The 17,829-nt window shown below is 36.8% G+C and overlaps 1 protein-coding gene across 2 annotated transcripts in view; it reads right to left on the minus strand.

Moving 5' to 3' along the window:
• Positions 1-6,011: 6,011 nt before the first annotated feature.
• The window catches only part of NOP10 (nucleolar RNA-binding Nop10p family protein), a 33,898-nt gene continuing 22,080 nt past the window's right edge, over positions 6,012-17,829 (minus strand). Inside the window, exons 3-4 of one of the 2 annotated variants that reach the window (XM_089814039.1) lie at positions 6,636-6,678; positions 6,012-6,538 (exon numbers count right to left, since the gene is read on the minus strand). In XM_089814039.1, coding sequence (XP_089670165.1) covers positions 6,441-6,538; positions 6,636-6,678 — 141 coding nt within the window. In that variant the 3' untranslated portion in view covers positions 6,012-6,440. Of the gene's footprint in view, positions 6,539-6,635; positions 6,697-17,829 lie in introns of both variants that reach the window. The other variant, XM_089814038.1, reaches the window with a different exon arrangement.

Consider the following 17,829-nt stretch of genomic DNA (forward strand, 5'->3'; position numbering starts at 1 on the left):
ATCATCAGTTGTATCAAACTTCACAACGAAAAAACCCCTAACTACGGGGTATATCTGAGCAGTTGTTGAAATGAGGGGCACCCAAACCTGACCAACCCAAGCGTGCAAGTCTGAGAGAGAGAGGGCCAAAAACCCTTGAATCGAAAAATAGCAGTAGTGGAGGAGAAATCATTCAAATGAGAGGAAATCTCATTGACAATATCAGGCTCAAGATCAAGCAATAAAGGTTTGTTGACAGCCACAGGCACAGCATCCCAGAACCCCAAATGCACATTTGAAACCCCGAGGCTAGCCTCATAAGCTACCACATCTACATAGGAAATGGAAGAACCACTAATAAACGGAGTGACAGGTGCAATTGGATAACGCCCTCCAATATCAGCATGTGAACAAGCACGGGTAGGAGAAGTCAAATTATGGAAATATGTTATTACTTGGAACCATTTCCATTTTGCAAGAGCACAATGAAGGGAGGGGGTGGTGTTGTCAAAATGGGAGTCAAGAAGGGGACACCCAAATCCACTATCAACCATCAAGTATGAAATCTAACCACCAAGACCAAGGATAAAACGACTAGACAAGCAAGAAAGTACAAAGGATGACCATGAGCTAACCAGTTAAATTAAAACATTATAAAAAATCAAATAATAAATATTACCTTCATTATTTGGATGAGTCTCGGTGTATCTTGTTTATGCTATCACGTCTTAGAATAATAATATCATTTCTATACTCATACGTGCGTAAGTATAAAATGTGTACCTGTAGGCACGCGCATGCATGCACGAACGTGAATCTCAATTTTTTTGTGTGTGCACATATATATGTACATACATATTAAGGCTACTCAAACAAGCATGATTGTAAAGGGCAGACATTATTATACTAAGGCATGAGCGATGATATTGTTGACACCCTTGTTCTTTTATTTTGAACCTTGGCTATGATTTTTCTTATTTATGTATTTGTCTTCAATGGTCACCCTTTATTCTGTCACCTTTATGACATCGGGCTAGTCTTTCTTATATTATAATTATGATTTTGGAAGGTTGTGTGAACGTTTTCTTTGCCACTTCATTCTTTTGCGTAACTGAGCACACACGAGGGTGGCCATTTGTTACCTTGTCGCTCTTCATGGATGTATCATATACGCATTGCTATCAGCGCCTTAAATGGTTCTTTTTCATACATTTGCTACCACAAGAATTTCTTCTTTGTTCATACTATATTTCTTCTTTGTTGATCTCAAGTAAGTGGGGGTTGAATATAATCGATGATCGTTCCAAATTGTGTCAAGCTTGTGAACTAATCCATTATTTTCCTTGGACACAACTAAAATCTTGGAAGCATAAGGGGGTGCTCCTTTCGTACTTCTCAAATCGTGTTGATTGAATCTCATGTTTTACATTCACTTTGGTTTATCATGCTTAAGTCATGAAATCTGAACTTTTCATTTGCTTCTTAGAGCTACCTCTATTTTTGTTTTACATTGAAAGTCCATAATCAGGATAAGTATTATCAAGTATTCTTTTTTATACTATAAACTTGTTACAAGAGGGAATTATCTAATTGTCGTGAGGCTTTACCTATGATAGTATTTAAATTTGAATGCACATGTTTCTATCATGAGTGTTGGACCGTACAGCAACATGGCTAATATATCTCTGAGATGGGATGTCGCCCTATATGATAAAGCAATAATCGAAATGAAGGCTTAATTCAATTATGATACCATAGGCCAGAACTGGCATGAAAGATGGCAAATGTATAAGTACTCTTTCAACTAGATGTCATATAATGAATCTACCTAATAGACATCTATGAGGACTAGCATGGTTGAGATGAAGGGTGAGATTGGGAATAATTTTGCAATGAAAGGAAAATTATAATTAGTAATAATATTCAAACACAGTAATAAGTAGCTCATGAAAACCCTTTGTATAAATTTATTGTTGTCAAGTCGAGTTGTGGGTGATCGAGCATTTAAGTTGCCCATCTAAAATCTTTGGCCAAGGTAGTTAATGACATGATTGCCACTATGATCACCAGAGCGCTAGCAGTTGTGGGATAGACTAATTGGAAAGTGTCCACATCCTCATTAGCTAACTAGTCGACACTCTCACAGAAGGATGCTTAATGGCTGGATAAGGGTGTCCCAAGCCAACTCCCAAGATAGGGAGGACCTTTCTCAATGGAGATTGTGTGGGGATACTAAAGGTCTATGGTTGGGAGGTTAACCCCATGGAAATGCTTCTCATCTCTTCCAGATGTTGAGGCTTACACAAAACAAGGTCATTATTCGCATATTCTCTAGTAACATTTTCATGTTTTTTGCATTTTGTTTCATCAATATATTGCTATCATGTATTTTGAATATTTCCTAAAGTCAAGAAATTAGCTTAGGAAATGCAAGTGAAATGGTAGCTATTAATTGAATGTCATGTGAATCTAGTAGTTGAATGGTTGTTAGTTTCTAATTAGTTGGAAATGTAAATTACAATTATCTTGTATTTTCCCTTCATGTGAAAGAGTAGAATAATTGATTTAACTATAGCTCTTTACATTCGATTAAGATAGATGTTTTTTCCTTTAAGCTAATTAGTTAATTAGACTTCATATTTTTAGCATGTTACATATGTATCCATATACTTATGTGCTCTTACTTGTACTTCCAATTGATGTAATATATTTTATATCAATGAAGTCAAGAATATTGGACCTCAAATTAGTGTGTCTAGAACTCCTATGTTGAGGTAGACCTTATTAGGCCTTGTGTTTATTTTTTCTCAAGTTTTGGACATGTTGATTTATCCTTGTGCTTATGTGCTTTTACATGTACTTCCAATTCATGTAGTTGAATATATAATTTATATTTTACATTTGATGAAATCAAGAATATTGGACCTTGATTTAGTGAATCTAATACTCCTTTGTGTTGAGGAAGACCTTATTAGGCCTTATGTTTGTTCTTTCTCAACTTTTGGATAAAACTTTGAAAAATGTCCTACTCCTATAGATTCGTCCAATCCTATTGTGCATTTAACAAGTCATGTTCCACATACATTCATTTATCCTACACATTTGTTTCTATAAAACTACGCATTTATGGCCGATGGTAGATGCCTTAGGTTTGGGTGAAATTCACCTCAAGTTTTGGATAAGCTATCCTTGTGAGCATTTTGCTATAATCACTCAAATGTATGGTCTTGTTTAGCTCACTTTTTAGTTGGTACTTAAAATGACATTGTCGTCATTGGTTTCAAGGATCAAAGCATTCTCTCTTGGGTAATCGTGTGCCATTCCCACCAAGTTCCTTGAAGATTGTTGGACATCATTCAAGCTCTCGAGATGCAACTTTGTAGAACTTGATCTCTTCTCATCATGTTCATCTTATGTTGTTATTTAGTTATGCATGTTATTTGATATTATTTGAAAAATAATAATATGCATATTTTACCCTTTATTGTAAGGGTTCCTTGGGATAATCATTTAACCACATTATGAAACCCTCAATACTATATAGATAATTATTTCACCATAAAATGCAACCCTGTATAACAAACAAATAATATTTTAAGGTATAATGAAACCAATGATGCCGTATAGATTATTACTTTGTGGTATGCTTTGTCTCGTGATGACAAAATCAAGTAAAACTTTTATAAAGCATGATGCCTAATGTTGAAACCCTACATAAAATCATATGATTGATGCGAATTTTGACAAAATAGGTGGACAAAAACAAATGAAATCATCTCATTGACTGGAAAATGAAACAAAAAGCCATAGGCTCAATAATTTTCCCATTATGGCAAATCATTGCAAAGAAACCCTCAACACCATGGACAACTTTTGAAAAATTAAAGCAAATGTCAAGTAAAGAGCATAAATGCAGCATTGAATAACCAATAAAACAAAGACATTCTAGGCAAAGAAACATAGTTAACAAGTAAACCTTTGCCAAAAAAACACAGCAAGGAAAATAATTCCCAATTCTGCAAAATTTTGTTTTTAGGGTTCAATAATGTCAGCAACAAGTTATGTATGTAGCTGAGGGTGGCGATAGAAAGTTGGTGAGAAATAAATGGCTACATTCCTCATACAAAAATGAAAAAATGAGTTAAGTGGTAGGGGTGAGGACCCAATACTTGAACACCCTAACTTTTCACTTATCAAAATCTAACGTGAAAATTCCAAATCACTCCGAATTTTTTACAGCAGCTTACTTGATGACTCGTCTACTTATAACTAAAGTTTCATGTCCATATCATCACTTATGATTCCACATCAGCATGATTTTTGCCAAGTCCAAAACAGCCCAAATAAGAAGTGAGACCGATGGTCATGCAAAAATGGTACCCACACTTGCACACCTGATGTGGCATCACATCATTGGTTATTTTTTACAACTAAAAGTACATTTCATTCAATTTTGATAGTCATCATTGTACTAATAACTTTAAAGTCACAAATATTGGTGCAATGTTGCCAAAAAATATTGGACATTAAATTAGTAAGTATAGGTATCAAATCAGCAAACTACTATCACAACCACTAGACCCTATTCAAGTATTGGAACCTCTCACCTATTCAATTTTGTATCTAAATACTTATAAAAAGAATACTGGTTGCCTCTCAAACTATTGTTAACACATAGATAGTCCTCACTTTTTGACCTTTTTGCACACCACAAATCTCACTACGTGTGTGCTTAATAACTAAAAGCTTAAACACTAGTTTAATACAATTAAGTCACATACAAAGACAACCAAAACACAATCTTCAAAGAGGATCTATAGGTGCACATAGCCACTACTCATACACTTACCCTATTTGTGTCTTGGCATCCCTATAATTTGAGGGCAAACTGGTGTTAGCACAATGTGGCTCGTGTATTAGGTTAAACTTCAAAATGACTTCAAAATGACCACTTTCTGATCTTTTTGTGCCTAACAAATCACACAACGTGCATCCTCAATAACCAAAAGTTGAAACACCTCCTTTATACAACTGATTGCAAACAAAGATGACCAAGAAAACTTCAAAATCCAATGAGGATCCATGGGTGCACATAGGCACTACTCATACACTTCGGTATTTGTGTTGGTCCCCCGTACAATTCAAGGGCAAAAGGTAATAATTTAACGATTGCAGCCTTGTTTTGGCAAAGGTTGTTGAGGAGTTTCAAGAAGATCCCGTGCCTTGTTTAAGGCATGGTGGTGACGTCTCAGTCTGATTCTTTACACATTGGTGAAAACGTAGAAGCAATAGTGAAGAAATGGTGATTCACTTAAGTTGTGATCTAGACCACTACCTTTTGGAGGTCTCAAACAGGCACTACTGGGGAGCGTGCATAACCACTTTTCTTGTTTCAGTTAAAAGGTTTTTTGATCTATTGTAAATCAGCTTTAGGTGTAGTCATCAATTATACAATGTAATGGTAGGTAACCGGCAGTAATTTGAAGGAATATGAAACTAGATGAGAAAGATTATATGACTGATCAAAACAAAAGAAAAATTTCTTTGAACTTGCATATCTCCAACACCTCCACTTTCCAAATACTCAAATGTGATTATGATAATAAATTTGGGCATATCAATTAATATATGTTTGCAAAGCCCCGTCCTGCAAGGAAACCTCACTTTATGGAAGGAAAATAAAGACAACTGATAACAAATCAACAAAAAGGATCATACCAAAAGGAAATTCTGATTGGCAAAGCATAACATGTTTCCCAAAAACATTGTACCACAGTATCCATGGCATTCTGATTGGCAAAGCATAACATGTTTCCCAAAAACATTGTACCACAGTATCCATGGCATTGACCTACACTTTTGACAATTTCAATAAAAGTACCAAATACCTATCATATGATAAAAATTCCCTTAGAAGTTTGTACTCTACCAAATTTTACATAGGGCTGAGTTGGAAAGATATTGCTCTAGATAAAGCTTTCATGTCCTAATCGTAAATTCTGGGTTGCATTTGACCGAGAAAAGCAAAAAAATTAAGAAATGCATCCATATTATAACATAATGAATAAAATATATATATCCCGCCACCACACCATGTCTCTCATCTTTATAACGCTGGTTCTTTCCAAGTTAGTGAAAGTATTGTACCACTAAATCAAAAGCACTAGGAAACTCATAAACATCAACTGCTTGCAGAATACAGGATTCTAAATTAACACAAGTAATAAACAGCTACTTATAACCGTCATTTTTTACATCAGGTGTACCGGTTCATTTAAACAATTAGACAACTGCAGTGTCTTTGATCATTAGAAGCAGTAATTAGGAATATAACATTCAAGTTCTGGTGTAGATCTCTTTGAAGTTAAAATGACCAAAAGACTACCCCACCTCCATGTATCTACCAGAATGAGACTAAGTAGACTTTTTAAAGATGAGAAATCTATAAGAGAACATGATTTTCAGTATGTGACAGGAGGCTGTTGAATTGGCAGCAAAGAAAAGCGCTTCTTCAGCAAGATACGATGCCTCGAAAATTTGTCATCGGGAGAAAATCGAGCTGCAACATAAAACCACCTACGTTAACATTATTTTAGAATGCAGAGTTACTTACCAGACAATGAATAAGATAAAATTACATTATTAAAACAGTTCACCTGGATGAGCAGATTGGGTAGGAGTTCCTTCGGGTGATTCTTTCTGCACAATGCATAATGTCTATTATTATTATTGCAAGCTATCGAATATCAAAAAAAGTGGGGTGAGCAAGCACAGTAGTGTAAAGGTTTGGCCCTCAGCTGTCACCAATCTAGAGACGGGTGATCACTGCCAAGACATTAGTTTCAGTTGAAAATAAGAATAGTAACAAAAACTCAACTGCCTTTTTTGTCAGTCTTCTAAGGGAATGCTTTGTGCAACAAAAGAAAAAAAAGGCCAATAGACCTGAAAAAAATTGGGCTATGAATGAGAGGGATGAGCGAAGAACAAAGTCCGCCTATAGAATCCTCCTTACTGTATTGAAGGAAATTATATAGATAACAAGAAGCTGAAGTGTCATGACCCTGTCTAAGGAAGAGTAAAACAAATAAAATTAATCTTGCCTGCAATCCAGGTATCAGCAATGAAAAGCGGCCATCAGTCAATAGACAGAGATCCAGATGATTGAGGCATTGCTTACATTTAGCTTTGGAATGGGAGGGTGTGGTTAAGAAGGGATACCTCAAGCATATAACCTGTAATTATCTTACATTCGACATGTATAGTGGTATGGAATGGTAGAATCAATAAATGTTGCATGATTATGTAAAATGCACATTCTAAAACATTATCTAATTATAGCCTGGCAAGCAATCATGTACGCAAAAGAACAAAAGCAAGAAAGATGAGTAGATACAAGATCACCATCTAAGTAGACCACCCCATGATGGATGTCCAATGTGCTCGCCACTTGGGGCCAAGGTTTATAAAGTCTGCTCTTGGGCAGAGGAAGGAGGATTTCCAGGCCCACAACAGCAAGTCCTTTCCAACCTCTAAGATGATTGGTTGTTAAAATAAATAGGTCATAAGAGGAACAATAAGAAGCCATGAATAGGGAGGGCAGAGATGAGCACCCCACTAGGTAGACCACCCCATGATGGATGTCCAATGTGCCTGCCACTTGGGGCCGAGGGGGCATAAAATCCACCCCCTCATTCAAAACCTGTTGAGATTGAATACTTCTCTGATTAATTATAATGATTATACATATTTGTACTCGTATGTGTGATTACAACCCTAAACCCTAGTAGAAATGAATATATATAACTGAATTTATCTTGTTAAAAGGCATTTTTAATGGTAAAGATATATCTCTATCTATCTCGCATCTCTTATTTTACTGGAATTTGTGATTTTAGGGCAAGACATAGTGCAATCCCAAAGAGCGGACATCACACAAAGAAAGACTGCAAGGCATGCCAGAAAGACCAGTGAGAGTGTTAGTGCCAAAGAGATGCAAGAAGCTAATGCACTAACTGAATTTGGTAAAGACTTTAGTACAAGTAATGCCTCATAAACCACCTCTTTCTTACAAGTATTATCCATAAAGTAACAAAAAATTATTGTGGAAATAAATCTTATCATAAAGATATGCCACTAAATAGCTTGTGAAATAAAAAAACATCATAGAAAACAACCACAGGCTAGACAGAGCCTACAAGGCATGATATTAAGTATGAGAATTTCAATTTTCAACTAATAAAAATAAACATGGCAATGATTGCCAAGACTATATCAACTTTGACATGGAGTTTCTATCTGGGGCCCGCAGGAAATGCCTGGGAATCCTGCAATGGTCAGGAAGTGGGGATGCAGCATTGGGAGCATTCCCCAAGTCCCCAGAGACTCGTATCAAAATTGCAGGCCTTGGGTGGAGTTCACGCGGGGCCCATGGAAGACTGAAAATAAGTGCAAGCGTCTAAAACTGCTCCATCAGAAGCGTATGTACTGATTTCTGAATACCAGGTGATCCAAAAGGCTAAGGCAAAGGATTGAAGGATTCTCACAAAAGATGACACCAAGGAAAAGCACAGCACAAGGAAAACATAAAGCAAGTTTAAAAATAGGAAGAAATCTGTCTATAAAATGACTCTAATTAATTAAAAATAGTAAAAAGTATCACATTTTCCAAAATAAAAAAACTCACTTTTTAGTATAAGAAAAAATTGCTTTAAAAAGTACGTCCAAGAACCTCAAACCTTCAAGAGACCAACTGCATATCTACAATTCATGGATATGCAATTATAGTTATAGCTATGTTACTGGGAGGTAAAAGAAAATGTTGTTTACAAAGGTTGGCTAAGCCAAAAAACTTAATCCTTCCAGGGACCAATTCAATAATTACAATGCATGCAGGTGCAGTCATATTTAAGGCCACGTTACTGGCTATGCTCTGTACCCTTTGTGTGCCTATATCAGGTTCATACTGAGTACGGCCTTAGATTGTTGGACCTGCATGGATATGTCTAAGGCAATATATACACACTTTTTGTTTGAAGGCATGGAATAGCTGGTTAGGGCCCTGGACCATGAACTTAATCTTTCGTCTTTACCAGGTTTGCCTTAGACATATCCATGCAGGACCCACAACGCAAGGCCATACTCAGTATGAACCTATATGAACCTGGTATAGGTACACGATGGGTACAGGATATAGAGAGAGAGAGAGAGAGATAGATAAATAGACACTAAAATTCAGATGTGTTCTCTACTGCAGCATTGTTGTATTTTAATATAAACACCAGTTTGATTTATTGTCATTGGATTATCAAATTTCAATTATCAGCGGTGTTCTCTATTAAGTTTTTCATATTTTGTTGATATTATTGCTATTTTAATACTTTGATATCTTATATAAATTACTGTGGATGTGCCCAACTAAACTGAATCCAGGTTTTTAAAAAATCAGAACTGTCATATCCAACTGGGAACCTAGATTTATAAGAATAGTTCATACCAAAAGAAACTAATTGATTAACCCTGTGCATGACTTGCAAATTAAGATTTTTAATTTTAATTTTAAAATGTGTTTTCCAGTTTACCCGTATAGATTAAACTGCATAAACCTAGTCACGACAATTAGGCATGCAAATCCACAAACTTCCCAACTACAAAGATATTTTAATATATTTCTATTTAAACTCTACATTGCCAACTTGAATTCAGGATAGGGTTCAGCAATTTTTCAATTTTTTCCTTCTCCTGGATTTAATGTGGCTTAATTCAGTTGTGCAATGCACACACATATACAATAGAATTAGAAGTTGCACAAAATTAAATACAGAATTCAGAACGCAGTTGACAATAATTCATTGTTGATTCAAATCATTAATTTTAAAGATCAAAACAATAAATATCAAAGCTGTCATAAGGTTCATACTTCAAGTTCAACAAAAGACCAAAACAATGGTTTAGATTCAAATTAAAAAACAAATAGATTCAACTGTATAGATATACTAAAATTGAACTTATCAAAAAATTAAATAATATTCTTTTGGATTCCTGTTTTTGTGTGCTATGTTGTCCTCCACATTTCTAATTATTACATATTAAATTGCAAAATTATAATTTAAAGATAACATTATTATACAATTGTATGGGGTGGCTAAAGGGCAATACTGGGCCACCTGGGTGTGGTGGTTGTTTGGCTGCGGTAGCGCTCCCCTTGGGAACTTAGACTAGTCCCCTAGCCGAGGCCATGGGGGTTTATCAAGCTCTCCTTCTCGCTAAGAATTTGAATTGTAGAAAAGTCTGGGAAGAAGGGGTTCTAATAATATTATCAATTGCCTCAAAGGTGTCAATAATCCCTCTCCCTCTATCTCCAACTTGATGTCCCTCTTGGGAAGAAATATGAACACTTTTTAAAATGTTTTTATATCATATGGTTATAGGGAGATCAACTCTATGGCTAACTGGCTTGCGAATGAGGGGTCAAGGCAAACACGTACATAAGGTGGCATGGTGAGCTGGACTTCTGTCATGATGCCAAAGCAATTCTTGGAAAGAATTGTACTCATGCAAAAGGTGGTTTTATGCCTCAATAATTCCAATGATGTTTCAAGTACATCTACAATATTGATTATTCATGGAAGCACGGTGTTGTAAACTCAATATGTTTACTTCTTTCAGTTTTCGCACACTTACTGAGTTACTAATTTGTTGAAAGCCTTTTCTTTCTCAAATTTGGTAAGTTTCTCTCCATTTTCTTGCTAATGATGAGGGTTGCTTTGGCTTTTACCAGTATGGGTGGAGTATGAGAAGAGTGACCCTTGTCTTGTGAAGAGTGGAAGCTGAAGCGAAAAGATTGAAAGAGGTTTAAGATTTGGAAGAATCTTTGAGAATATGAAAAGGCCAAATGTTTTTAAGAAGGGTTGGACGGACAGGAATATGGAGATCTGTGGCAGGAATGTCACCATTGATGTAAGTGTTATTGCAGCTGTTTCTGGTCTCCCCCTGGTGGGGATGAAATTTTACTGGGATAGGAATATTTCTGATGCCACTATCAAATGTTTCCCAAAGGATGATGCTGAGAGGGGAGGCTATGGTTCGGGTTAACAAGAACTATTTCTCTACCGCTGCAATACATCACCCTGGATGACAGATTTAAACAGACTTACAGTTATCATTTTGTCCTTCTCAATCACTTCAGATATAATGAGAAAGTCTCTATGCTTTTTTATTTGCTCCGTTCCCTAGGCACTAGTATTGTGGAGTCGCGGGGGAACCCTAGTAGTAACCTGACTCTACATGAGGGCCCCATGGTTCTCATTTATGAATACTGGTGAATACAGTGGAATTCTATTATTGAGGATGTGTATTCTAAGGACACTTCAGCTAAGGAGACTAAAGGTGAAGAAGGGTCTATCTGAAGAGGTGAAGATTATGGATCCCCCACCAAAGAGGGGTGTTTTGTCCAAGAGGAAAGGCACTGGCAGTTAGCCCTCTTCCTCCTTTGGTGTCATTAAGAACAAGAAGTTTGTTGGTAAGAAAAGAAGGCATGTTGTTAAGAATTCTTCCGTCTCTGAGGATAGGGAGGATGAGGACATCAATGTGGAGAGTTCTGACACGGAGGTTGAGGGTGAGGATGGCTCCCCCTCCCTTTCCACTCCTCTCTCCCCTTCCAAAGCTGTGAATGTTGACCAAAGTATCCCTCATGGAGATTATGAAACCCCCACCTAAGAAGGGTGTTTCGTCTAACAGGAAAGGCCCAGGCAGTAAGCCCTCTTCCTCATCTAGTGTTATTAAGAACAAGAAGTTTGTTGGTAAGAATTGAAAGCATGTTGTTGAAAATTCTTCCATCTCTGAGGATAGGGAGGATGAGGGCTTCAATGTGGATAATTCTGACATGGAGGTTGAGGGTGAGGATGGCTCCCCCTCCCCTTCTCCTCCTCTCTCCCCTTCCAAAGCTGCCAATGTTGAGCAAAGTAACCCGGCTCTACACGAGGGCCTCATGGTTCTCATTTATGAGTACTTCAAGGTGAATAAGATAGAATTCTATTATTGAGGATGTGTATTCTGAGGACACTTCAGCTGAGGAGACTAGAGATAAAGAGGGGTCTATCTATAGACGTGGAGATTATGGATCCCCCACCTAAGAAGGGTATTTCATCCAAGAGGAAAGGCACTGGCAGTAAGCCCTCTTCCTCCTCTGGTGTAATTAAGAACAAGAAGTTTGTTGGTTAGAAAAGAAAGTATGTTGTTCAGAATTATTTTGTCTCTTAAGGATAGGGAGGATGAGGACTTCAATGTGGAGGGTTCTAACACGGAGGTTGAAGGTGAGGATGGCTCCCTGAAATATCTCAAATGGATATTGACCTCATTTTCTTCCTCACGATAACATTCAGAACATGAACATATGAAGTTGCATTTTAAAACCCAGTAATACAAACCATAAGAAATATCCCCAATAGATATTTATCTGATTTCTTCATCAAAACAATATTCAAGATTCAAGCATATGAAATGCATTACAAACCAACAATATAAAACCAATAAACTCTCATAAAATTCCTTAAAATACATTATTGCATTATACAACAGCAACACAATAATCAGCATTCAAAATCCAATCTTAAACACAATTTTACAGTCAGATTGGAACACTAAAAAAGGACCCTGTAAGCACATGCGGACACCTAAAGTGACGTCTCCATAGGCAATGGGTTTGCGTCCATTGTTTGTCGGCACGAGGGGATACGTCCTCACACTGGCTGAAAGCTAAAGCTTTCCAAATAACTCTCGCAAGAGAGAATCTGAAATCTGAATCATAAAATCCAGCACGCCGAATGAAATAGCTTCTCTCCTTTTAATCCACAAAGTTGTGACTCTTCAACTCCCCTCCTAGCTTTTTGTCTTATGCCTCCTTGTCACCTTTAGCCCACCTTATAATATTAAATTGCCCCTCTTATTCACGCTCTCATAGGCAGATTTTAATATTATAAGAATTACACTCCCCTTCTACTCCTCTCTCCCCTTCCAAAGCTATGAATGTTGACCAAAGTGCCCCTTGTGGAGATTATGGATCCCCCACCTAAGAAGGGTTTTTTGTCCAACAGGAAAGGCGTAGGCAGTAAGCCCTCTTCCTCCTCTGGTGTTATTAAGAAGTTTGTTTGTAAGAATTGAAAGCATCTCATTTCACCCACCGCCGAGACTGGTTCATTGACTACCAACCTTACTCAGATTCTGTTATTTTTGGTATCATATAAGAGTACACCGTTGTTGGCAAAGGCAACATTCAAATTCAATCGGTTGGGAGGAATCTCATTTTCCTCGATGCGTACTACGTTCCAAGGATGGAACTAAATCTACTCTCAGTCAGTCAATTACTGCGGCATTCTCCACAATTGGATGTCATCTTCAATTCACATCACTATACCATCACTAATATGGCTACTCAGTAAATTGTTACAATAGCTCTTGAGGATCATGGTCTGTTCTGACTTGCTTGTTCTGATAATTCTTAGGACTTAGCTATGGCTGCTCGACTGTCTTCTGTTAGTACACTTTGGCATCAATGATATGGGCACTTAAATGTGCATCATCTCTCTCAACTTGCTTGGGAAGAGCTTGTCGTCGGTTTGCCAGAGATTTAGACTCACCAGCTTAGAGTTTGTGATGCATGTTGGGTTGGGAAGCAACATCACACACCTTTCACTAGTGGCGATTCATGGTGAGCTTCTTAGGTACTTTAGCTTATTCATGCCAATATCTACGGCCCTATGGCCACTCTTTCTATTCTTGGGTCCAAGTATTTTTTGTTGTTTGATGATGATTCCAATAGAAAAATGTGGGTATATTTTCTTAACAAGAAATCAAATGCATTTCCTGTACAATGGGGGGAATTTTATTCTAATGACTTCTCTAGCTTCTATGATACTCATGGCATTAAGCGCCAGTTAACCACACCCCACACACCACAACAAGAACAGTGTAGTTGAACGTCGAAACAAAACAATTATTAACCATCTCTAAGGATAGGGAGGATGAGGGCTTCAATGTGGAGAGTTCTGACATGTGACATGGAGGTTGAGGGTGAGGATCGCTCCTCCCCCCCTTCTCCTTCTCTCTCCCCTTCCAAAGCTGTGAATGTTGACCAAAGTACCCCTCCGGCTGGTTCCAACCCCCCCACCCCAAATATTTTAGGAGATGAACCCCCAAATGGGTGCTTTGTTCCACAGAGAATATTTGTCACACGGCTGTGGATGGTATTAACTTTTAATGGTGTTCAGGATGCAACAAATAAAACCCAAGATAGGGAGTGCAATGTTTCACAAGAGGAGGATTCAATTAATGTGCTCCACTCCTACAACAAGGAAGTGGATCTGGGTGTTCTGAAAGAAGCAACAAAAGGGATTCTTGGTTACTATAAGGTAAGGAATTGGGTTTCCCATGAAATTGATGAGGTGAGAATAAAACGAAGGGCTACCAATACTAGAATTGACTGCTAGGATAACATTGAGCTGGGGAAAGGTTCAAACTTGATACAATTAAAGATCTCACTGACACAATGGGTAGGGTTGAGATTTTATGGCCCAGGTTGAGATTTTATGGACAATAGGGTTGCTGTGCTGGAAACTAAGGTGGATGGATTAATGTAATAACAACAATCTGAGAAAAATTGGAGATCAAGACTTCAAACTGTTGAGAGCCTCTGCCCAGCACCTTAAGATCTTGGTCAGTAAGCTGGAAAAGGGACCACAAGAGAAAGTGGTTGTGCAGATCAACAACTCCAAGGAAGTTGGACAGGCTGAGCAGGCGGCACCTCGAAAAAGGACAAGGGCTTAGTACCAAGATGCTGGAAGAGCAGAAAGGAAAAAAGGATGTCAAGGAGATACAGGCTGCAGCAAACCACATGACTCAACTGGAGATGTAAGTAGCTGAGCTCCTTAAAGATTTGCATTAAGTTTCTGCAGTCTATTTGTGTTGCTGGTTTTTTGCTGGCTTTTTGTTCTAGTGATTAGGCAATTTTGTTTTGTAGGTTGTCTATGTCTAAATCTTTCTCTCTAATATGTATATGGGTTTCAGATCCCTAAAAACCTGGTTTTCAAGTAATCAAAAACATTAATATACAATTGTAAGGCACTAATAATCAGGTGTATGGTGAGTGTTTGGTATAGATGAGGGCAAATTATTGGGACATATTGTGTCCATGCATGGAATCAAGATTATTCCAAAGAGGTTCAAGGTGATTGACCTCGATCCCAAGCCTAAAATAGTCAAGGGTGTGTACACATTGAGTCAAAGACAAAATCAAGATTATTTAAAAGAGGTTCACTGATTGCCCTCATTCCCAAGCCTAAAATGGTCAAAAGAGTGCAGTACTCTTTTGAATTGATCAATTTATTGAGGGAGTTTCTACCAAATATTGTAGAAAAGACCAAGCCAATCTCTAACTTGGCAAATAAACAATAAGTCAGATGGAGGAAAGAATCATTAGAGGTCTTCAATAGGATAAAGTAGGCTATCAAGTAAACACTAGCTCAAATTAGTTGTAACTATTCATAGCCCTCCTAATTGGTTTCATTTACTTCTTTGCAAACTATAGCTACCGCGTTATTAGACAAGAATAGGGCTGTCCAAGCATGAATAATTGATTGCATTCTTAAATGAATTGTTGTAGGGGTCAGAGTTAAAGTACTCAACAATGGGAGAAGTATATGGTTCTGTAATGTCCAAGGGCACCGGGAGACGGGGAGACTTGGAGGTCTCTGGTACTAGTTCTGGTACCGATACGGCACTTTTTCAAAAATAGGAGACGGGTACTTGGAGACGGCAATATTTTTTTTTAATAGTTTAAAGAGTCTAATACTAAATACAAAATTTGAAAATAGTAATACCATAAAACTAAAAGACTAAAGTAAATAATAATAGTAATGTCACATTAATATAGAGTAAAATATTTCATAACTCACATAATCACAATATTGTATCTCATTGGTCTTAATTTTTGCATTAAAAATAGTAAAATGAGAGCTAAAATATATAATATTATTTAATATTATATTTTACATTTATATCTTATCAAGGAACTTCGAGGAGACTTCACTTTTTGGATCAAGAGACTAGGAGACTTCGTCAACCTTTTTTGACTAAATGTCTAAATGTCTGAACTGACATAAAATAAAAATAGACAATGGAAGTACGTAGAGTGACAAACCATAGTTTGCAAACTCTCTGAGTACTCCCCAAGTTGCCGAGTACTCCATTTCTTTTGCTGGCCAAGTACTCACGAGTTTAAATCTTGCATTTTTATAGACACAAAAAAACATGGGTAAAAATGTTGATTCAGGTATAAGCTGGTTAAAATGTATTTTTCACATGTTGTTTTTGCTATAAAACCATACATTTTCTCTTTCAAGACTTCAATTTTTAATTTAATACATTTTGTAATTGAATTTTATAAAACAAATATGTCTCTTTAAGAGATTAAGTTTTAGTTCTTTCTATGTTGCCAAGTTTTTGCTGAGTTTTCGTCAAGTTTTCTCCAAGTTTGTCCGGAGTTGAAAATTTCAGGCTTGCCAAGTGCTCTCCGAGTCTAACTCTGCAAACTATGGGGAAAAGCAATGTAGCCTAACAATTAGCCAGGCAGCACATGTAAGCTCCAGCAATTTTCTTGTTGACACTGCAAACCAATAATTCCTGGGATAAGTTATATCTACTTCAACACGGTATGGTGCATGTGGCACAGAAAGTAAATCTATGTATTTTTTAGGTCTATTGTTTGTCATATTGCTCATGCATGATTTACAACTAGGAAGACCCAGGCTCTGCATCTCATAATGACTTGATCAAATCCCTTCTCTTGGAATAAAAATGTATCCTATTTGATAAGTAGCAATGTACCACAACTCTAGAATTATAAGAGGTAAACCGTGAAAGTCTAATCAATACTCCAGCTCCTTTAGCTTATCACTATTTTTATTTTGACACGGGAAAAAACTCATGGTTTCTTTCACAAAAATGTTTTTTGGTTCATCAACTTAACCGCCAGGCGTAGAGGATAGGCTTCACATCCACCATGCTTGATGAATTGGTATAAAATGACAGTTTTGGTTAGGCACTATAGAGTTATGAAACTGATTAAAGATTGAATGAAAATAGTAATTGCAACTTCAAGTTGCACACAAAGAAGTGTGCTTTTCTTTTAGACAAAAATAAGTCCTAAAGTTTAATTAGCATATGACTGATCAAAACAAGTATAAAATTTTGAGAAACGAAAAATTTGTTCTTTAATTTTGAAAATGCTGCCATAAGAAAATGAGCTTTAGTGATATTGAGGATATTATATGGTAGTTATGTCTTGTAAATACAATATGATTTTCTTCCTTTTTGAGATCCGTATATCTGAAGTGCACAAAAAATCTTTCTTAACCTGTTTTAAAGACAGGCAGAACCACACGTTGAACCGAAAATCATCATAAACGCAATCCAGATACTATAAATCTGAATTCCAAAACCTCAAATAAACATGAAGAGAATACACAAATCAATTTTGCCAGAGTAACCCTATTATATTTGTAAACTCCATTAATGAGTTCATCTGAGATTTTTACACAGGAAATTTCATCTTTCTAACTGATTTTCAATGGAGTTTTCCCTTATTTATAGAATTCTAAGCTAATCCTATTGGTTGATTTAATGAGTACCTTCATTTTTTAAAATAGAAAAATATTAACATTTTTAACAAAGTATTTTCTGAATAACCAGGAAAATTTATAAATGTGGTGTTCGCATGCCCACAGAAACATCATCTGCATCAATTACGTATCTCTTATTTCATGCTAGATCCTCGTTTGCTTCCCAATCAATTTCCTA

Source organism: Cupressus sempervirens, chromosome 2, assembly GCF_028749045.1.
Source record: "Cupressus sempervirens isolate cs-2001-9-10 chromosome 2, ASM2874904v1, whole genome shotgun sequence".
Classification (NCBI taxonomy): Eukaryota; Viridiplantae; Streptophyta; class Pinopsida; order Cupressales; family Cupressaceae; genus Cupressus; species Cupressus sempervirens.